Here is a 22,589-nt window from a genome sequence, read left to right as displayed (position 1 = left end):
GCGAAATTTAAAAGGAATATTCATGATTGTTATTTAGTTTAATTCCTGAGCATTTTTAAAACTTGATCAAGAAAAATTTCTTAACTTTTCTAGATTATTTTCAGATTTTGGTTAATCCTTTGTTCTCAGAAAACGAACAGTTTTTCCTGAATACATGCTTTTAATCTAAGGTACAATTAATCTGAAAACACAATAGTTCTTTTTTTCTGACATTCCCTCGCTTGATATGTACAGCAAATCTATTCGTAAAAATATTAAATGAAAGACTGATCATAAGGAAAACATTAACTTATTAATGAAAACTACAATGCATGCACCACTTTTGATAACTAAAAACGACACCTCAAAACAGTAGAGCAAATTTGTATACACAAAATGCTGCACCGTTGCAGCATGCATTTTCATTCGCATGTATAATTCAGTCAATACAGAGATTACATGGCTTCGGTGCTTCATGGGAGAGTTAACTTTAGAAAGATATATTTCTCCCAGTTAGATCTACCTAATATTGGCATACCATACTAGAATATCAACTCTTTGGTTTATAATTTTTGTTAATATTTAAAGCACTGTACTCAGAAAGATGTATATGGGACTACACAAATGTGTGGCCAAAAACCGAGGTCCTCATTTTTAAGCTCTTACCTGTCATATTTAGAATGTTAAGGCATTTGAAGAGCCATGCTTTACAGGGAGCATTTTGTCTCTGATGTTCTTCCACATTTGCATAATAACAATGAAAATGCTCACAAATTGTTGTTCACCTCTTCCCAGAACTCATCCTTCTCTTTAATGTATTTTAGAATAAATTCTATTTTTGGACGAAGTATCTTTAACTTTACATTTCCTTATGTAAACATTTTCTTCGCAAATTTAAGACCAAAACAACCATTACAAAATTATTCGCATACGCTTTCATGTTTAGGATTTATACTGATAAGATAATGCATTGGAATCATGAACATCCAGGGATTTGTATTAAACGGAAGGGTATCAATCCGCTATTTTGATAAAAACATAATACATGTGTAGTCTCAGCCCTTTTTTTATAGAGAAATATCAATAAGCCAGTTCGTAGCTATAAGGTGAGTTTAGGCAGATAAACGTTATTCATACAAAAATTGTAAAACCAACCAAGACGAATACTGGATATGTGCTGATAAAAATAATCATTGTTTATTTGTGCACAGACAGGACATTCAATGGAACGCAGCTGGAATTATTCTTCCCAAGAGGGCAAACAACAGGCTTTCTAGAATGATGACTATTCTATGATGCATGAAGTGTGGACTAGGTCTGCCCTATGTGTAAACGATCTGAGGGCATTTGGAGTCACTTGAACAATGTAGTCTATTCTAGAAAGTCGTTCATTTATGACACATGTGTAAAGATACGATTCAAATTTGTATTGACAGCGTGAGGAAAAAATGTAATTTCGATATAAACGGCTAGGTAATCTAAATTAAATGTAACCAAATTGTTAGCCTTATCTAACACCAAATGGGAGGAAAAGAGACAAAAATCGAAAAACACTCAACATTTTTAATTGTTTTCTAATAATCAACAAAACCAAAGGAAATCTGACGATTTTGTTTAGTAGGCTTACCAAAACTATATATAGGCTACACTATGTATATATATAAACATAGGAGATATTACAATTTTTAAACAATAGCAAACTGTGAAAAAAGAATACGACTTGAATTGAAATGGTAACTGTTTTACTGAAGTTAGAATACACAACGATTACTTAGTGTAATTAAACATTTATTTCCACATCACCTTAGTAAACTTAAAGTACTTTGCATTTATAAAACTAAAGAGCAAAAATCTGAGTATCAATATTTTCCTGTATTATACACAATGTTGCCGCCTTTTTGACAGTCCATCTGGATACAAGCATTTTGAAGTCGTAATCACGATGTAGTTCCATGAACCACGAGGAGAGCTTGGAAAGTGCGATGATGACTAAGGCTCTAGTTTGGCATCAGCTCTGTGATCGAATCCAACTGTGGATAAGGGGGAAATGATAGAAAATACAAGCATCAAAATACAAAATCAATATGACGAAATAACATTGGTAGCATCATAAAAGATCTAGAAATAAAAACGAGAGAGAGAGAGAGAAGGGAGAAAGAAGGAAGAGGGTAAGTTCAAGCGGAGCATTTAAGGTCTGTAGATATTAATCTACATTTGCCACTCTCCACCCAGGTGTTAAATGGGTACCGGTAGGAAAGAATTCCTTAAATGCTGTGAGCGCCGAAATCGGCAGCCTAGCAGAGCCGGGGTAATAGTTGGAGCGCCTTGAGCACCATGCATGGTGGATATGTGCGCTATATAAATATCCAATATTATTATACCAAACACCTAAACAGAATTCCTGACTTTTGCTAAACATTCATGAAGTAATCATCGGCCTACTAACCAGAGGACCTGTGTCATGAGATGTGAAGTCATACAACTTGCTGAGGGTCGCCACTCGACTGAACAGACCAGAAAAGTCCTAAAGAAAAAACAAACAGACAAACAAAGGAATGCTATTTAGTTCCAATATAGTCTGTATCATGTTGTCATGCAAGGAGACTAGCCATGTTTCTACGTCAAGCCAACAATTCTTAATTCATGAGGAATACATTCATCAAAACAATTAATACAAAATAATATACATTGTAGTTCTACGGCGTATTAAAAAATGTGTTCATTTGTTACACTTTCAGTGCCCATGGTTGAGCTACCTTTAGTTTATCAGTATATATACTATACATCTAATGAAGCTTTCTGATCAATAGGCAAAGAGACTGTCATAGAAAAATATCAGTTTGGATGTGTCGTTTGTTGAAGGAATATGGCTACGAGCAAAGCAGTAGAAAGTTAAAGAAGTGCAACAATTAATCAGCACCTGTGTAATTCTGTTGAAATCCTCCTGGAGTTCTTCTGTCGTTGGTGGCGGCAACCCTTTGATGTTCTCGTAGTATTCACCGATGGTTCTGATGTGGCCTGGAAGATCCCTGTAAAACAGGACCCGATTGAGGGCAGACTCCTAAAAGAGGGTTCAAAGATTCAGTTTAATGGTAAACTTTTTACAAACAGACTTCATAAAGTAGTTGCACTGTGAATTCTGCTTTGTCTGTTGTTATTAATAATTACTATCAACTGAAAGTTATGATGCTTGCATCTTTGATAGTAAACAATATACCGGTATTGGGAGTCTCCAGATCAAATTGAAGTTGAAACTACACTAATCAATATTGCCAATTTTATACATACGGAATATAAACAAACATGTTGTTGGAAACTTACAAGCTATCACTCCAGTCAGACCTGGCTGTATGTCTTATTCATTCAAATGTTTTTCTTCGTTTTGTTGTTGCTGTACTTTGGAAAATCTGGCCCGATTTTATGTTTTAATATTGTTGAATATCCTGTGATTGTCTTTTTGTATAGTTCACTTAATAGACATAAGAGAAACAAAATTTGAATGATATGCGCGGTATGTTGACAATTTACACATTTATATGTTCACTATGTTTTTGAAATATGTAGGTTTCAGTTGATTATCACTCATTTAGGAAAAACATTTTAAAATGTTTTGTTATGACTAATCACTTTTAAAAAAAGAAGACATTGATCTGATAAAAGTCGTCTGCCTTCAAGGAGGCCGTGACTGCCATTGACAATAGGGACTTTTAGATTCGCACGTCGACATAGTGGACTGCTACGTGTGACGTCTTTTTCAGGCAATGTGACGTCCTTTTAAGCCGATGCCGGTGCCTGAAAAGGACGTCACACGTAGTAGTCCATTATGTCGACGTGCACATCTAAAAGTCCCTTATACAAAGCTGTCAGTCTACGTGTTTGAAGAACGTAAATTTGATAAGAAATCTTCCAACAAACTACTTTGGGTAGGACAAAGAATTTGAATATGTCTGGCGAATAATGATCCAATACACATGAAGAATGACTACTTCAGCTTGTCTATTTCTATACGGACCTGTGTATTCTCTGAGCGGATTTTCTTGCAGGCATTATCCAGCATGTTAGCCAAGACCGAAACGCTCTGGTCAGCAGACCGTGACTGACGCATGTCAAAGACGTAGGAGGGATGCGTCAATGTAGTCATCCAGTAGTGTAGTGGTAGACTGAGAATGGGAAAGGAATGATGTAATTAAAAAAAAAAACGAATAAATCGATCTTAAAGACTTTCACGAATCAATCAATGGGCAGTGCGCATGTAAATAAGGTGACACTACAATCACCTTGATAATTCGACTATTTGTACTAATACTCTGATCAGCAGGCAATTACTGGCGCCCCTCTAAGCTAGACCTGACTAACTTTGACTAGAAGCAGGGGTGGGGGGGTGAGGTACCCTCAATGAATTTCGCAACATATCACCAATATCATCAACATTTGCCACTTAGTCTTATATCGCACCGAAAATGGGGAGAGCAGGAGGCGGGAGCGATGCCCGCTGGTTCCACCCTAAACGGTGGATACCCAGCCAATTCAAATACCTGTTACTCTTCCATGCTTCAGCAATCTCCTCGGGTTTCTCATCGCAGTACTTATTGGCCATCTTATCGAAGAAGTCAAAGAGATATTTGATGGTGAGTGGTGTTTCGGCGGGCTTCTTGAAGACACAGGCAAGGAACTCATCAAGGCGAGTCTGAATCGTTTTCTGGTATTAAGGATATGAAAATAATATATATTTTGTAATAATCATGATCACGTTATGTCTTTGTCATTGGTATGATATTTTAACATGTGTTCACGATTTCGAGTTGAGTTTGAGATTTAAGGAAAGCCACAGGCAAGGAACTCATCAAGGCGAGTCTGAATCGTTTTCTGGTAAGAAAATGATAATAATATATTTAAAACAAATAATAATCATGATCACGTTATGTCTTCGTTATTGGTATGATATTACAAAATGTGTTCATGATTTCGAGTTGAGTTTGAGGTTTAAGGAAAACCACAGGCAAGGAACTCATCAAAGCGAGTCTGAATCGTTTTCTGGTTTAACACAAATGAAAATAATATATATATTTTTGTTAATAATCATGATCACGTTATGTCTTTGTTATTGGTATGATATTTTAACATATGTTCACGATTTCGAGTTGAGTTTGAGATTTAAGGAAAGCCACATGCAAAGAACTCATCAAGGCGAGTCTGAATCGTTTTCTGGTAAGAAGAGATAATAATAAATTTAAAACAAATAATAATCATGATCACGTTATGTCTTTGTCATTTGTATGATATTAAAAAATGTGTTCACGATTTCGAGTTGAATTTGAGATTTAAGGAAAGCCATTGTTTGCTTTTGTGTGGCTCGTGTAAACACACATACATAAATACAGCTTGAAAAGATAAATCTGGTGACAAAGCATTAAGTTTTCCTACTTTAGTAACCAGCAAACGCGGTGCTAAGAATTCACGATCCAGCTTGGTCAGAGATGTACTGCTCTCTGTGGGCATTTGGTTCTCGGCAACCTAAACGGTAAAAAAGATCAAGCACATTTTCGGATAGTGAATATTATTTAATTCTCATAGATGTTAGAATGGTCACAGAATAGTGTAAATACTATCAAAATTAAAGACACCTTTCAATTATTCGAGTTCTATACATTCTAATGAACGATATCTAACGCAATATCTACGTTTTCTTTAACAAATGGGAAGAAGTAGCAGTTTTGTTAGTTACTGTATTTGAACTAGAGTGCACAATCTCTCGTGAACTAAGAACTAAAAAAGACAAAGAAAAGAAAATGGGCCAAATTGTCTATTTTTTCCATCCACATACGCAAAGCTGAGGTATGCAGACTTTTCACTCGTTAAATAATTGTGCTCTCGATACCTAACAGTATGTGTGCATAATATATTCTTTAAAGAAATGTCTCGCATTAAAATCATTGGCGAGTTTTATACGGGTTTTATGAGGAGGGTTGGGGTGAACAAAATCAGCACCCCTATATTTTGTACAACCCCAATATGGCATACCTTAAATATACAAACACACAATTTTTTTTACTTGTTCGCGATTCTTCAGGCAATTGCCTATCCCTTCTGTTCATCATCATCTAGTGCCGTCCCTTCGGAACGTGTTGGTGGCTATGCACCTCCTTCGCGTTCTGTCATGTACCCTTGTTCTATCCTATTGTCCGCCTTACAGTTATCTCCTGTATTAACATCTTAACATTCGTCAGTCTTCTGCTAATGTCTTGTTGATGACAGCTAGCAAAATGATTATTCTTACCAAGTGCATGATCCGAGTTCCGCCACTTTCCATAGTCCGGATTCGAATGTAGTCTCTATCACGGACATCATCCGGACCAGCATGTTCTTGGTCTAGAGGAATAATTTATTGTCTAAAGTAATTCATTATGAAATAATGCGTCATGAAAATGTAGCATTTTGTATCATTTGAAGTTATGTTTCATAAAATAGTGTATTATGAAAGAGGCCTATAGTATCATAAAATAATGTTTTGTGAAATGCATGTACCTCGTTCAATTGCACATGCCAAATAAATCCATTCACTGTGCATTGAAAACATTACAAAACTGCTCCTGGAATCGACCCGCCGGGAAAAAACAAAAGCTTCCAAACTTACCAGATGCCCATGTACATTACGTAGAATATTTTGTAAGTAAATTCAAGATTTTATATTTGTAATTCAATTACAAAAGGGTGGAGGGTGTTAGCGGCATTGTGAGAAGTAACGAATAGAAAAGTGCTCCTTTTTGCGACTTGTATTCTTACATACATGACGGAGGGGTGGGGATATAGTAGATGAATACGCTACTTAGGACTGTTACTACTGTCTCTGATGCTTGATTCATATTGATTAATCAAAATAGTATGCAGGGGCGTTTCTAGAAAATGCTAAACGGTGGATGCACATTCTTGCCCAAACCCGGAGAAGGGTTGAAATAATGGGGGAACTATACATAAAGGTGTTATGATCATGTGCCTTTTTTTCCTTTGGGGGCGTGTTGCCTTGATCTGAACATTCAACCGGAGAAGGGCAGATTTTGACGGCTGCATCCTTTACTGGATACGCCACTGATGTGCCTCTCTCTTTATACCAGTAACCTACATTGTTGGAAGAGTTGTACCCCTGGGGTAACAGGTTGATACGTCCCTGTCTCATTCATTGATGACTTGACAATCAGAGCTACTTGACACCCATCAGATACCTGCATAATTATAATAAACAAAACCTTATCATGAAGTCGCATTAGCTTCGGCAAGACCACTGTCGTATATGATAAACAAACATCTTCTGTTTTCTGAATTAAGTCTTTTTGAGACTCAGTGATTATTCATTTGTGTAGATCATTTTAAAGACCTGCAAATGGCATCCTGATATCAATTGGAACCAATTTCTGTATATACTAGTTATGACAGGAACAAAGAGTAATTCTTAATCCGAAACACGAAATAATTTGGAGCATAAACAATCATCATCATGCTAAAAAGAAAGGAAATCGTATTTAAACAATATCATCCGGAGATATATTTATCTTCTATCTACCATGTGAACAGGTTCACCACTAGAGGGAGTATGGATTTGTTACCCAAACCCTCGTCACAAAAAGGTCGGCAGACATTGCAGATGTGAAACAGTCGATGGCAAATTTGTGATTGTTTTCTCCAGCTTGGGACCCGGATGTGTACGGTAACATAGCGCTATAAAAGTTGTAGTATTTCTTTACCCCGTAAGTCTTGATTGTATTGATGAATAAACCCTTGGTGTTCCCAATGGTTTTGTTCAATTCGTCTCGATCTTTCAGGATTCTCTCCTCCCCACCGGGATGGTACCACACTATGAAAAAAACAAAAAGATGTTGATGTCAGGTTTACATCTAGTGATTTACATGAATGCATAAGTAGGAGCTAAAATACTGTCGAGGTGTCACATGGTTTGCGGTTAGAATTTTGTCACGGCACTAATGTCCTTTGTCAAGACTTTAAACTATCCATCGATGTATTTAAAAAGCACCCGGTAAGATGCGAACGTAGATGTGGTCGGCTGGAATACTCCCCATGGAGCAGAGCGTGTGCACTATCATATGCAGATCAGCAATTGAATCCAGTGACTGAGGTACTAATAACTACACGAGAAGCGCTTAGAACCGTAATAGTATGCGCTTTAGAAATGTGACTACTTTCCTCATGATGCAAACATGTTAAATTTATTTGTCTTGCATTTAAGGAAGCATAATGTTAGCAATAATAAACAGAGAGCCAGAATCTGACAAAATAATCGGAAGCTAAGGGAACAAAGCGAGAGAGACTAGCGTATAAATTCATATATAACAGGGGCGCCTATCAGGGGATCCTATCTTTGCGATACTATTCTATTCTATCCTATGTACTAATGAGGACTGTAAGCCCCCTTCTGTAGTGGCTTAAGGTTTCTGAAAACTTTAAGAAAGCCGAGGATCAATGGCATACTCACGAAGATCCATCTCATGAGCTCTGTTCTGTTGTACAATGTGGCTGTTCCTGTAAGCAGCGTCCAGTATCTTCTGCTTGACCTGAGTCATGCAATCAACATCTAGAACCTTGACGTAGTACTTATGGTGCCTGTCCCTGCCCACTACTGACAAGGTCTGTGAAATTATTCCAAAATGATCGATGAGTATGAGCCATTTTATCAATTATCAGTAAGTAAGTCTCTCTCGTACGCTTTTAAAGTCTAAACGACATGATATAACCATTTATTATGTCTGTTACAGGTCCTGCATTCACATTATCGTTTAAAAAAACGTACTATTTGTACCGTAATTTTGTATTTGTCCACGTTGATTTCGCAAGCTTTATAGTTTTTACATCACCATTTTCATCAACAACAACCAATGGTCATTTTTAAGGAATCGGGTATATAACTCGCTCTCTCTCTCCCTCCAAGTCTAAATTAACCATTGTTAATGCAATATTTGCCTTTTACAATGCCTTAACTTTCAAATTGACTTGTTTGAAAGTCATCATCATCGTGATACATTATGAACCTAAAAATATCAGTCGCAAGTTTAATACAGTGAAGTGTAGAATCGATTTTGTTTCCCTTCTTCTCAGATACAATTAAAAAGCTAAATTACCAACTCGTTGAACTCCACCTCTTCTTCCAAGAGACATTCAAAGTTCAGAGAAAAGACAGACTGTCCAGTGGTGATATCAATAGGTCCTTTCTCAACCTGAATCTTGATGGATTGGTACAGCAGGTACAGAGATTCAGCCACTTGCCTCTGTGTTTTTTATTCAAATATACAACGCGGAGAACACAATTAGATCCATAAAAATAAATGGGTAACATTGGAAGCAAAAACAAATCGGTATTAATGGAGTTTACGCTACATTACGAAATTTTCGTTCTGTAATTTTTTGAAGTATGACATGACACAATTAACTATTATACCTGATGTTGTTCGTTAAATGTGAGGAATACTGTTGCAAAATTCACAATTAGTAGTAGATGTTTTGAAAACGTTATGCACGATATCTGAATTAATTTGATTTGACCCGCATCGTTCAATCAGATTTGAGAGCATTGATAATTTGTGATATATACAAATGACATGACTACAATAATTTATTAAATTCTGTTTAGACTAGATTTTGGCATTCATTTAAAATGCATCATGAGGATGAACCGTTTCACTTTGTACCGTCACTGATATTACGCATAATTTGAAAGTATTTTTTGTTCTTTAGTTTGATCCCATGTCTGAAGAATATTACCATCATCGTGATCACAGCGGGTTTGGTATTACTTTTCTATATGTAAGAGCGTATTCTTATTAATAGATTGTAATGAACTGTTTAACTTTAATTACCTTCAGATATTGATACATGCAGAGGGAGATCCAGTTGGAAAGGAGCTTTTCAACGATGGTCTCAGTCCTGAACAAATAAAATAAAATATATATTCAACACGGTTGCTAAATCGTGATTTAAAGTGATTTTTTTTTTAATTCAAATACATCACAGCAGATACAAAAGAAAAAAGGTTCAGACATTAGTACTACAAATAGAGACATTAAAGACTGTATATTAAAGAAACGTGCTCTTTCCTTTGAAGAAATAAGAGTGTTTTATATCTGACAAAAAATTCCCGCTAATGCTACATTTTGCGAGGTTATAAAAAGAGTGAGTCATAGTTATTATGTAAAAGACAAACATATTGAAATGATATTCAATAAGATATCAAAATAGTTTTATCAATTCAGGCAACCTACACAGTATACTCTTTTGAACCTACACATTATATTTACTTTTTTTAAACAACACGATTGCAATGAGTTTAGAAAAATCAACTTAAGGGCAATGCTATTGATATCACATTAATCTTCTTTTTTTTTAAACAGTTTTTTTGCGATCGTGATAATCTTTAATTTGAAATATTACTAATTAAAAACTTCTTAATGTGTCGAACCTCCTGAAGAGTGATCTTGCTCTACCGCTCTCTGCACCCTCCTCGATACTTTCTTCCAAGAGCTTGAACAGAGTTCTGCCAAGAAATAGACCAATACAAATATCACACATTTCTTTCGTCATTAGATGTAAGACAATACATGGTATAGAAAAATAAGAAAATACAAATGAATAGTCCAAACTTTCAACTGAAATTATCGCTATTCTAATCACTATCAAAATGAAAGGCTGAGTGTCATTTCAATTATAATGTTTGTGATGTTCATGACTCTCTTTCTAATGTCGTCTACAACAGCTACATTCTTCTATAATTCATCTTGCCATCAACTTGCTTTCATGAGTCCAAAATTAGATACATTTTCTGGCGAATATCAGTTGGCAAAGTGAGTCAGTCAAAGTTGCATGAGTTTATAATTTGGTTATGTGCTCAAAACCCTTTTCAGCAAACTGCCCTTTTGAGGATATTTCCATATAAAAATAGCTCTATTTTTCATACTTTCTACATATATATTGCAATTGGTATAGTATTCGGTAGCAATTTGAATTGTAATGATGATGACATGTCTATTCTCTTGATTCTATGGATTCTTTGTATATAAGTAAGCTTGAAAATAACTTTCAATATAATACACAATTTATAGAAGAATACTGTAGGTACAGTATTATAAGTATGTACCCATTTGATCATAACTATGGTCAATATAACCATCGACAAATGATCGAGTAAAATGACCGGGAGTGAAATATGTTAAATTACGATCCTCGCAGTAGATATCACATGACGAGCTGTAGACCAATCACACCTTTGTATCTGTAAGAGCTATCATAAGCTATGAAACTGATATATTGTACTCACTCTGTGAAATATCCAAACTTTCCTTCAGTCACCAAGAGGGCGGTAATCAATGAGGCGATGTTGACTCTATGATAGACCAAAAGAAAGACTTCTTCAATAGAGTCTCTCTTTTTTTTAATTCTTCTTCATATTTGTGCATTGTTTGATTACTAATAATATATCGTAGACATAATTGTAAACGAAAAAGTTGTGATCAACAAATAAGATGGAGAGAGAGACAATGAGGGAAAAAACGAAAAGATAAGATAAAGAGAGAAGATAAAGGTACGAGGAGATAGAGAGGGAGTGAAAGAAAGAAACAGAGAAACATATACAAATAGACAAACGGAAGACAGACAGGCAGAGAATGGAACACAACATCAGGGGTAAGAATGGATGCTATATATTCATAAGACATAAGGGTGGAAGGACTAACAAACATATACAGATAGAACCCCTTTTCTTCATTTCATAACATCAATAACATAATGATTTGGGCAATCTAAAGAGCACTAGATTGTTACAAACCTATCCCGTCTCTTGGGTTTTCTTTGTTCTTCAAGTTGCTTGATGAAATTAGTCAAGAAATCAGGATTGCCGAGTTGTCTAGAGAACATGATCATTGCAGTCTCTAGGTCAGAGTTCATGTACTGCAGAAGAAAAACATGGTAAATATAATCGAGAAAATAGCAAAGCTTATGTTATTCATTCAAAACGTTTGGTTAGACTTTGAAGATGAGCAGTCGAAAGAGGTTCTGATTACAGACCATTCGCAAATCCATCCATTCCAATCATCTTTTTTCCTTTCTTCAATGTTGATGGTATTGAAATCCATAGACATGTGGTTTATATCTCACCGTAAATAAATTTCCAAGCAATAATTAAATCGATTGGGATTCAGACATTTCCAAACAACTTGTAGTAGATGGCTCTGTGCTCAGCTGAATCTCAACCCGACTCTAACGTCATTTGGCAAGATAATAGGCCACATTAAAATGAATAAATATATACCTCAGGATCCGTGGTTGGTGGTAAAACAGCCAGTCCTGCAAAGAGCATATTCGTGGAGTAATCAAGTGCATTCACAAAGGGTACACCAAGATGGCTGATTTGTTCCTCTACTTCAGACATGTCAGCCTGTAGTTCATGAAAAGCTGCAACAAACATATTAAACAAGAGTAAAATAATCGATCAATAATATCCAAATACTACAAATTTTGGGATAGATTTGCCCATTTTAACATACATGTTCCTTCAATATAAAGCGCGACATTCGGCGTCGGTGCGTTATCAGTGCATTATGCATTATCAGTTCACACCGACGCCGAATGTCGCGCTTTAAATCGGCGATCAATTCGGCGTCATTTTTGTTTACTTTTCAAAAAATCTCACGATCTCCTCAGATATGTTATGCTCTGACATCTTGACAAAGCGTGTCAATTGGTGACAGAGCGTACAAAGTGGGGTCACCGCTTTGAACCAAGCTCTGTTAAACTCTGTTAAGCTTTCATACGCTTTGTGACGCTTTGATAAGCTTTAATACACTCTCCCCGCTTTACGCAATTCGTGACAGATCGCCTCAAATTTTTAAACAGTTTAAAAAATGTTGGCGCTCTTGCCGAATGTCCCGAGTTGCTCAAAGCTTTCTCACGCTCTATTACGGTCTTTACGCTTTAATTAAGCTTTGTTACGCTTTGCCGCCGCCTTGCTCGCCGATTTAATTCGCCATCAATTCGGCGTTGGTGTGAACTTAGCATTAATTGATTGCAAGATGTCGCTCGAAATCACTTACCTAATCCCAACCACATGAATCAACACGTAGAACAATGAGAGGAAGGTTACTTCTTACGCTATTTCTTGGATTGAGAGTCCACAAATGGTCCTCGAGCTTAGAGACATGTTGGTGGGAAATGCAAGACCCACTTAAACAATTATTTGCAAAGATCGGATTGCGTCATCAAAGATCATTGCGACAGTAATTACGATATTGAAAAACACCAAATATGTATTATTGTCATAATACAATCATTTATTACGAATGAATGTTATCCTTGGGTGTAGAATTATTCCGTTACAGTAAAAAGGATAGCGTTTCTCACAAACAATGAGAGATTTCAACTTTACCAGTTTCCACTCTGTCTTGAATCTTCTTCTCCAGCATTTCAAACACTTGGACTTGTTTGTTTAATCGTTGATGACTTCGTCTAAAGATGATGGTGCCGATGATGACGAGGATGAGGATGAGCAAAGCGGTCCCAATCACAGCACCTACAATGGCACCGATGTTGATGGACGTCGTAGAGTACTTTACGTAGCCAGGGTAGAATACCAAGTTTCCATGGGTAACCTGTAATTAATTTGATTGGTATCTATCATCTTCTGACCATCATGTGCATGTGTCAGTAACATTAGATAGATATTCTTTGATTACTTCAATGTAAGAGTCTTCAAAGATTTTAAAGAGATCAATTTGTGCTGTAAATTTTCCAAATTTTCCCAGTCTATCGAGATTTTTTTGTTATTTACAAGCCGTATAATGTCCCAATAACTTCAACTCTTTCATTATAATTTGACTATTTTGACAAGGGAAATAAAAAAGACGAATGAAATCGTACACAAATTGTCAACACTGTCCTAATGTCATATTTATGGTATAATGATCTAGAAATATACATTAGGTAGTTGAGAGGAGAAACGTTGACTCGTGGTGTTACACCCTCATAACTTACGTCGACCTCAAGCCTTAACGAAGAAGACAACCTTAAAAACCCTGAAACTAGTGCCCAATAGAAAGTAGAACTAAATATTTGACACTCATTTAACGAATTTCTTCTATATACTACTCAAAGGTAGGACGTAATCATCACTACGTATATACCTTATAAGTTATCAACATTGTTTTTATAGGGGTAAAGAAAATTAGCTTTGTTTACGATTTTAAAATCATTTTAAAAATGAGAATCCCAAAGTTCTCTTTGAAATACGAATAAAATACAAATACATACATTTAGATTAGACTTTAAAATGTATTTTTTTACAAATTCATTCCCCAAATTATGAAAATAAGTAAGTTAGACATCTTGTGGTAGTAAAACGATGATATGAAACTAGCCAGATAAGTAAATTGACATACTGTCACAGCTGGTAGATCTTGGGTAGGTCCAGGCTCCACTGTTCCATTGATGTTTCCTGGTTGAGGCTTCTTATTTGGTAGCTGGCATCGCAACACATTAATATCAAGATCATCAACATCACAAACTCCATCAGGACCCAACAAAACTTGAATATCATCCTCTGTGCTTGCTAAGTCCAAATTCATTCCCTAGATATGAAAAGAAAATAATTAATGCAAGGAGAGTGTGTATAGAGTTTAGCAGACACTGTCAATGAGTGAAAACACAAATTACACTCACAATATACACGATATTTGTGATAATATTGCTAGCAGTACATTGCTTTCAATCGCTGACGAGTTAAGCTAAGCCTAAGATGGGGGTAGTTCTACTAATGTTATTTCTCAATAGTGATGGCAGATGGCGAATATTGAAGGGTATCTATTCATATTACTCGATCGTCACCATTAACGGAAGAATAAAGACAGGAAACACTCGTTGATTCGGATGGGAGCTTTAGAAATTATATAAACTTGACAAAATACAGAATAAACGAAGTTACTAATTTTGCCATGGTGAGGAAACAGTGATTTCAAGTCTCTCATATGGTAATGCATAATATAATCCATTGACTACAGAAACCCGTTGGCTCCTGTATTTAGCCTGTAGGAATAGGAGAAGTCAGTAATCGATGGATTTACAATTATGACAACAGAAATACATTTCTAGAAATCCACTGTTTCATTCGTGAAAAAGTGTGAAACGATAATTAAAATAAACATTTTAGATTAAACGGGAACGACTCACTGCGATCTCAAGCCGACTGTTTCCACTTTCATAGATTCTGTTTGGTCCAATGAAGCTTTCGTACATAGGGTCTGGGTAGTACTCTATTATGTCGCCATCGACGATGTATCCATCAAAGTCAAAGGTCAGATTTGCTGTCATAACGCCATTTGTAGCTCGTCTCCTTCTGGCAGAGATATCATTGTCAGGAAAGCTTGGGGTTGGACAGATGAGAAGAGTTTCTGTTCCATTGCAGAGCTGTGGAACATAAATCGACATGTCTTGAATTAAAATTAAAAAATCAACGTTTATTAATAGCGAATTTCCTGTACTGGAAGAAGATTTAATGTTTCGCTATTAATTTCCACGGTACCAGATGAATCATAAAATAATATAAGTATTGAAATTTGATTGTAGCGTCCAAACAACAAGCGGTACGATTAAGTCAAATTCATGTGACAAAAGGGGCATCCCAGTTGATCGGAATCCCACGGGACCATCATCCCACACGACCGACAGTTTACGAGACCGACATAGTTAGTTTAGCGAACCCTCTGAAAACGATTCAAGAAGTTGTCTAAGGGTTTTGACGACTGTCGTTCTCGAGGTCTTTCGATTCCTGGGAAGTTGACGGTCTGAATATTGCATGATATGTTTTCAATTTGTACACTAGCAGACCATTTATGCTTTGCCAATAAGCAGACATAAACGAGCAGAGTAATACATACATACCTCAGAGTCACTAGCATTTGTTGTAAGTGACGAAACTATTATCCGGGGTTCCTGGATGACATCAAATCTTTGTCCTGTTAGTTTGATATCGAGACCTCCTCTGTATCAAAAGAAGAAATATCACATGTTTCAGACTATTGAAAGAACATTTTAACTGCATAAACGCAGCTATGTTTAAAAATCTCACTTGAGGAATGGACCACAAACTCAAAAGATTATCTGGGGACAGATGTACAACAATATCTGAATTGTAAAGTGGAGAGATATTTAGAAACAACTGAGAATACTTAGTTTCAGTCCATTCGTTCACTGTTGTCTATTTGTCCCCACTAGAGTTTCACACAACCCAAAATACACCTCGTTACACGCTCAATTAAAATATAAACTATTAACTTTACACATATCTTCTTTACATTTTGTGTATAAGATATCTGCCAAAAAATACATTGATTAAGAATAGCAAGACGATCCATTTTTCTTAGTATTTGAAAAGGCTCCCGCCAGTTCGAAACGCGAATAAAGATATTGTTCCTTACGACATGATAGACACAGTTCTGTCAATGCCATCGATAATTGGGTTTGGGTAGTAGGTTAATGTGAAGTCTTCGAAAGTTTTTTCAACTCCCTCGAATGTCATGGTCAAGAACACAGATACTTGTTCATTCATTTGTAAGCTGCTCGTGATGCAAGTTGCTGTCATATCTTCAACAATCCTGAAGAAAAAATATATATCTATGCATAAGAACTATCTATGAAAATGTCTTAGAAATAGGCTCATCGAAATTATTAATCATTCAAATCAGAATGCTATAACTGTCTTCTGAACACATTTCATTATATTACAGCTCTATATATCATGCTGGAAGAGAGAGGGGGGGGGGGGGGGGTAAGTTTAACTTATGTGTTTCAATATTTTAGTGTTAAGTATATGTATTGGTAATGCTTATGAATGCGACTCACTTCTCCTGGCCGGTCAGTGTAGATGTGCGCAAGTAAAAGTGTGCGCAGGTGCAATTTATGTGTTGTGTGCTTGTGTGTGTGTGTGTGTGCGTTCGTCTTTCTGAATTCTACTTGGTGATTGTGATTACATTGTAAATTTATAAAATCCATAATCCTTTTACATAAAAAAAATATCCTCCTGTCTGTAAAATGCAGTTCGAGGTACATCTACCAATTTTCCAATTTTATCTAACAACACATGATAAATGCTGCTGAAAACATATATAGCAAAAGTTTACCATAAAGGTTCATAATATATATAAGTGATACTCACAAACTGTTGCATGGTGCTTCTCCAAAACTAGCTTCAATGTTCCTTCCTGTGTTGAAATACATCCCAGTAATTGTGATCTCTGTACCTCCTGCTACCTGCCCCTCCGTGGGACTAAACCCTGATATCATGGGATCCTAGCAAGAAAATTACTTAATCGTATAAATCATTATAGAGGATTACACATCAATAAGAAGTAGGTTATAGCTGAATCGTTTTTCATGTTGTATTCAATTATTACAATAGTATCCTTTCAAAGCCCGATGTTAGAGTTCAATATTAAATAATAATAAATATTCATTCTTGTAGGGAAAATTCCCAATACGTTATTATGAAAAGCCATATCAACTGTTCACTGGGAAAATACCAATTAAAGCTCAAAACAGAATTTTTTTTCAAAGAAATATCAGAAGAGGTAACATTACCTGTAAGTTAGTATTGTTTTATTGGCTCATTCATATTACTTCACTGGCACCACTGGCGATATCATAACAGCTTTTTTGACAAGTCATGAATCAAAGGATTTCAAAGTCCACCAACATTTTTGCGTATTATATTATGGCAGCGCATAAATGAAACGAAAAGTCCGCGGCAATGGTTCTCAAAGAATTAGAACGGGAATGTGTTCGTAAATTGGAAAGCAATGTGATTTGTTATTCGCTTACCCTGTAAAAGAATTTTGCAGTACTCTCTCCGGTCTTAGTACTTTCACCAGACCTCACTGTGATTCCAATGCGTCCTGATATTAGTTCATTAGATATCCCAGTCATGCAGCTCACACTGACAATAAGAAAGAAATCAGACAAACGATCATTTGACGTATCAATTTTTTGCAGCCAAAATTGTTTATTTTTGAATGGTTTTATTATGTACGTTTTTCTTATATTCACGCGATGATATCATAATAGAATTTTGTATAGATATAAGGGGATTCCAAATTAGAGTACATGAGCATATCAACTCAGTGAACCATTTGATGCAGACCGTATTGCCACTATATATTCCGCATTTTAGCACTCTCGGTGATAACGGCAAGTTCATGGAGGAACTAATAAAAGTCACCATCCCGTATAGTAGTAGTCATTCAGTGGCCATTCATGAGACGTTTATGAACACGAATACATCGAACACATGAAAGCTTTGTTTGTTTCTTTTACCTCTGTCCTGCCTGATAAAATGAGCCCATGTCAGTCAGATTACACACCAGGACTCCTATGACTATTTCCAGTACGTCATCAAATTCTACTCCTAGGTCAGTTCCCTTAATGTCTAGTCGCGTTTGAGCATTGATAGGACCTGACATGGGATAAAACTAAACACCAAAACACGACAATTTTTAAAACACATGTAGATTATTTTATAAGATTAATTTGTTCATTATTAACATAATCATGAATGACTCTTTGACATTTGGAAGTAAGACTTTGGATGATTGATACAATTTTTACACGTAGATCACGCACCAAAATGAATGATTTCGTGCATATTGATCACTTGATTTCAATTTGATTTGGCACCTTACAAATCTCATTTATTAGAATTATTAAAACAAAAATTATATGATCTCTTACGGGACCTTGCATAATCTGTCAGGTAAGTATTTATGAATCGGATAGTGTTATATTATTTTCTTACGTCAGTGATAACTGGTTCTGAACAGAGCTGGGTTTCATTCTGGCTGAGAAACTGATTGTTCTGACAAACATCACTCTGAATGACATTGCAATCATCAACACACCAACCACAGTTTAAGATCGATGGGGTTGCTCCTTCTGACAAGCACCGGCTGCAACTTCCACTGTTAACTGAACACTTGTACAGGGTCACTTCAATGAAATAGAAGGAAGAATATGGGAGTAAATTTATATATAAATCGAACATAACCACTCCCTTAGTCTAATGCGTTTTTCAAGATTTATGTATTATATGCCTGAGCTATGATAAAACGATTCAGAACAAATAATAGTATTTTCAAGTTGAATTTGCAAATGAAGCCTAAAAGGCGAAGTTCCAATTATAAATGGTAATTAATTTGTTCGAAATTCTTTTCAACTTTCTTCCTAACATTAACAGTAGATTTGTATGAAATCAAAGGCTTGGATTCTTTTATAAAGTTTCATCTAAGTTATAAAAAAAGAAGGACAAGTACATTTTTCATGCATTAGAAAGTTTTATTAAAGTGATAATTACTTCATTTTAAAGAAGGGCTGAGGTGACATTTTTGTTTTGATCGTATATCCAAAGAATATTTTAGAATTGATGAAAACATGTTTGGTACAAAACGAAAAGGGTGTCATACCATAAGTGTCTGTCGGATCATCTATGTTGTATTGTCCATTCCACTGAACCGAGACGCTAACATTCTTCTCGAGGATATTCTCATTGTACATGTACTGAAATAAAAGGTTCAAACAAACATAGTGTAAAGTTTGAATTGATAGATAGGTGCAATGAGAATGCCTTCGTTAGCATAAATGAAGGTAAAGATGATATATAGATGAAAAGGTCGGGGCAATCATTTCCAAATACATGATAGGGGTCATGGTTTAATGGATATGTCACCGGACTACGGATCCACAAACTGAAGTAAATTGGTGCCAGGTGGGAAAAACAATTCCTTGAAAACTAGCCGGGGTAATAATATGATACTTTGTAGCGTAGATTAGTATATTTAAATAGTACCTGCGCTATATCAGTGGACATATCGTTATTATTATCATACGATACATGTATGCACCCTTGCCATTGGATTTTTATTAAAATACTGAGGCATTGCAGAAGATGGAGTAAGAAAAGAAAAAAGGGGAAGAAAAAATGGTGAAAATGGAGAAGCAGCTAAATGGCGATAAGAGGTACAAAAAAGTGCCAAGGGTAAAGAAGAAGAATAAGATGGGAAGAAAATATAGGGCAGGAAGGAGAAAGATATGGTGGAAAGAAGGCATATATATAACCATTTAACCCTATCGAGTACATAACTTGGACATCATAAAAATCATAACCCTTAACGTAACCTTAACCCTAACTCTAACCTAAAACCCTAATCCTAACCCTAAAACTTGTCTGTATAATTATTGCCCTCCTATTACAATGTTCACTTAATGACTCACCTTTTCACTCCAAATGTGCGTACAATGACGCCTTAAGTAAAATTATATATAGAGGGTGAGATATATATTTAAAAAGGCTCTCTATGAAAATTAAAACGTACCAGCGTTAAGATGGCACGGAATTATCCTGATGACAATGTCTACTTAATGACTCACTTTTTACTTCAAATGTCCGTCTAATGACGCCTTTATTAAAATATGCACACCCGCACACACACATATATTCATAAATATAATGACGAAAGAAATTGGTTTACAATAAAGCCCTGAGGGCGTTCGGATTTTTATATATTTTTAAATATATAAATTAACACCGCTTTATACTATATGAGTTACTAAAGGTAGTATCAATCTAGTTCGGTTAAGGGATAACTCTCATCCACATAATATCAATAATATTGATGATAGGTAATTAAATAAACGTTCTCCCAAGGTTCCAAAAACATATTCACCTCTTCAGCACTACAGACGATGTAGCTATCATTGAAGGAGAAACTTGGTATTCTTATCTCGTCTCCATCAATATGAAGAATGCAATCAAACGGCAGGACCTAATTAAATATTGCATTTGAAAACAAAGAGATTATAATACACTATTTAATCATTTAATACATGTCCCAAGACCTTACTCCACATTTGCCACACTTGACACAGGTGAGTTATAAAAATGAGTACCATGTAGGAAATAATTCTTAAGAAATCTTGAGCGCTGCAATGAATACCGTGCTATATAATGGAGCGTCGGGAGGAGGAATGCGCAATTATTATCATTATTAGTAGTAGTAGTAATAGTAGTAGTAGTAATAGTAGTATTACGTTATATTCTCACATTTGCATGTTAAATGTACAATAATCGTAGCTCAAAATGGAATGATGTTCATACAATATACCTGCTCTGTAGGGAGATTTTTTGCCAGAAGTGAGTAACTAGAGGGAATATTAACTGGGATAAAAATCCGTTCTGATGTCGCCACCAGCTGAGGGCAATAACCCCGGCCTTTGTTTCCAGAACCTACGGTGTTCTGTAAATACGAAATAGATATAGGATACAAAAGAAAAACATAATCAAACACATTGCACTTGTAGCTTATTATCGATAATTGTGTATGTATTTTATATTATTATCTCATTGCAAGGAACCCACGGAATCACTGAATGGCATGATTTCAAAGCACAACTTATGTTCAAATTTAGAGCTTACTGATTTCAGTAGGATATGTCTTAGCATTTTGCAAAATTCCCAAACATCTCTTTGCGCAGTTATTTGATCTCATGCTATTTTGAATATAAGTTTGTGTTTTTCCAATGCTCGACCTTAAAATTCCAAAGTGAAGAAAACCTCAATTCAAAATGTGGTGATAGCAAAAAGGAGAACACGTTGACATGATATACGAATAACATAAATACGCATTCAATCTATATACGTTCTGTTCAATAGAATAATTAAAGGAAATCTAACCCCAAAGAATAAGTGTAGGCATTATGAAAAATGAGATGTATTGCTGCCCTTTGATGTACAATATTCCTTACGAAAATGTATAAAGAGATATATAAATGAAGCTATTCCTGACATAATGTGATGCCTTTTAGCATGACATGGGCGCAGTCATTTTCTTGAAAATGTGACGTACCAGTTGAAGTTGTACATGTATGATGCACCAAGCTTTAGTTGGAAATAATTTTTAAATCTATAACGAACCCTTTACTTAACAATGAGAAAAAATCATCACTAAGAAGATGAAAATTATATTTGGTGAAAAATAAATAACAGGGGAAAAATATTACTAAATTCATTTATAAATACTACACTATTGTTGTTGACAAATCTATTTCATTTATGAAAAACCTTCACTCCAGAAGAGCACTGACTTATTTATGCAATTTGCGTTCTGGCAATTGTAGTACATGAAATGCTTCATCACCACTCACGTCTGGCAAGGAAGCATCCATAAATTTGAATACATTTACTTGATAAACGACTTCGCATAGTACGTCACGTTATCAAGAAAATGGCGATGCCCATGTCGTGCTGAGAAACTACATAATTCTTGCTTTATACCTCTCTCATACATTTTGGTGGGGAATCTTGTAGACTATTGGGCAATAATATAGATATCTCAGCATAAGTAAAGTCATTTCTTGAGGTTCGGTTTCCTTTAAATATATTGACTCAAAGAGAGAAAAGAGAGAGAGAGAGAGAGATTTGTTTAGGTAAAGAAATCTGTTTACATTTTCATTAATCACCACTGTATCTCCCGGCTGACATGAGCTGCTATCACGTGTACACATGTTGTCATAAACACACC

General features: G+C 35.6%; 2 protein-coding genes across 2 annotated transcripts; both read right to left on the bottom strand.

Moving 5' to 3' along the window:
- Positions 1–1,676: 1,676 nt before the first annotated feature.
- LOC757204 (plexin-B) lies at positions 1,677–15,453 on the bottom strand. The gene is made up of 19 exons (XM_030983571.1): positions 15,196–15,453; positions 14,409–14,597; positions 13,400–13,622; positions 12,287–12,429; positions 11,804–11,925; positions 11,297–11,362; positions 10,442–10,516; positions 9,843–9,909; positions 9,108–9,254; positions 8,465–8,618; positions 7,719–7,828; positions 7,100–7,199; positions 6,257–6,348; positions 5,404–5,493; positions 4,515–4,678; positions 3,992–4,139; positions 2,900–3,040; positions 2,426–2,503; positions 1,677–2,009 (listed from the first exon to the last, which is right to left on the bottom strand). Exons 1-19 carry the CDS (start codon positions 15,451–15,453, stop codon positions 1,977–1,979), a joined length of 2,400 nt encoding a protein of 799 aa, XP_030839431.1. The 3' UTR covers positions 1,677–1,976.
- A 1,722-nt stretch (positions 15,454–17,175) lies between these two features.
- Positions 17,176–19,530, bottom strand: LOC105439870 (plexin-B1-like). Its single transcript, XM_030983570.1, has 5 exons — positions 19,476–19,530; positions 18,812–19,002; positions 18,334–18,488; positions 17,842–17,956; positions 17,176–17,313 (listed from the first exon to the last, which is right to left on the bottom strand). The coding sequence occupies exons 3-5, from the start codon at positions 18,477–18,479 to the stop codon at positions 17,176–17,178; spliced, it is 399 nt and encodes a 132-aa protein (XP_030839430.1). The 5' UTR covers positions 18,480–18,488; positions 18,812–19,002; positions 19,476–19,530.
- Positions 19,531–22,589: the final 3,059 nt, after the last annotated feature.

The sequence above is a fragment of the Strongylocentrotus purpuratus genome, unplaced genomic scaffold, assembly GCF_000002235.5.
Source record: "Strongylocentrotus purpuratus isolate Spur 01 unplaced genomic scaffold, Spur_5.0 spur5_scaffold_13, whole genome shotgun sequence".
NCBI lineage: Eukaryota > Metazoa > Echinodermata > Echinoidea > Camarodonta > Strongylocentrotidae > Strongylocentrotus > Strongylocentrotus purpuratus.
The sequence above is the reverse complement of the archived record's forward strand: the minus strand, read 5'-3'. Positions and strand labels throughout refer to the sequence as shown.

Coding starts and splice junctions, on each gene's coding strand:
- LOC757204 (XM_030983571.1), bottom strand. CDS start 15,453: ATGTCGATTTATGTTCCACAGCTCTGCAATGGAACAGAAACTCTTCTC. Junction 14,598..15,195: donor ACAGTCGGCTTGAGATCGCA/GTGAGTCGTTCC, acceptor TTTCATATCTAG/GGAATGAATTTGGACTTAGC. Junction 2,010..2,425: donor CTCATGACACAGGTCCTCTG/GTTAGTAGGCCG, acceptor CCTTATCCACAG/TTGGATTCGATCACAGAGCT.
- LOC105439870 (XM_030983570.1), bottom strand. CDS start 18,479: ATGTCAGGTCCTATCAATGCTCAAACGCGACTAGACATTAAGGGAACT. Junction 17,957..18,333: donor TTTTATCAGGCAGGACAGAG/GTAAAAGAAACA, acceptor TCTTATTGTCAG/TGTGAGCTGCATGACTGGGA. Junction 17,314..17,841: donor CTGCAAAATTCTTTTACAGG/GTAAGCGAATAA, acceptor TTTTCTTGCTAG/GATCCCATGATATCAGGGTT.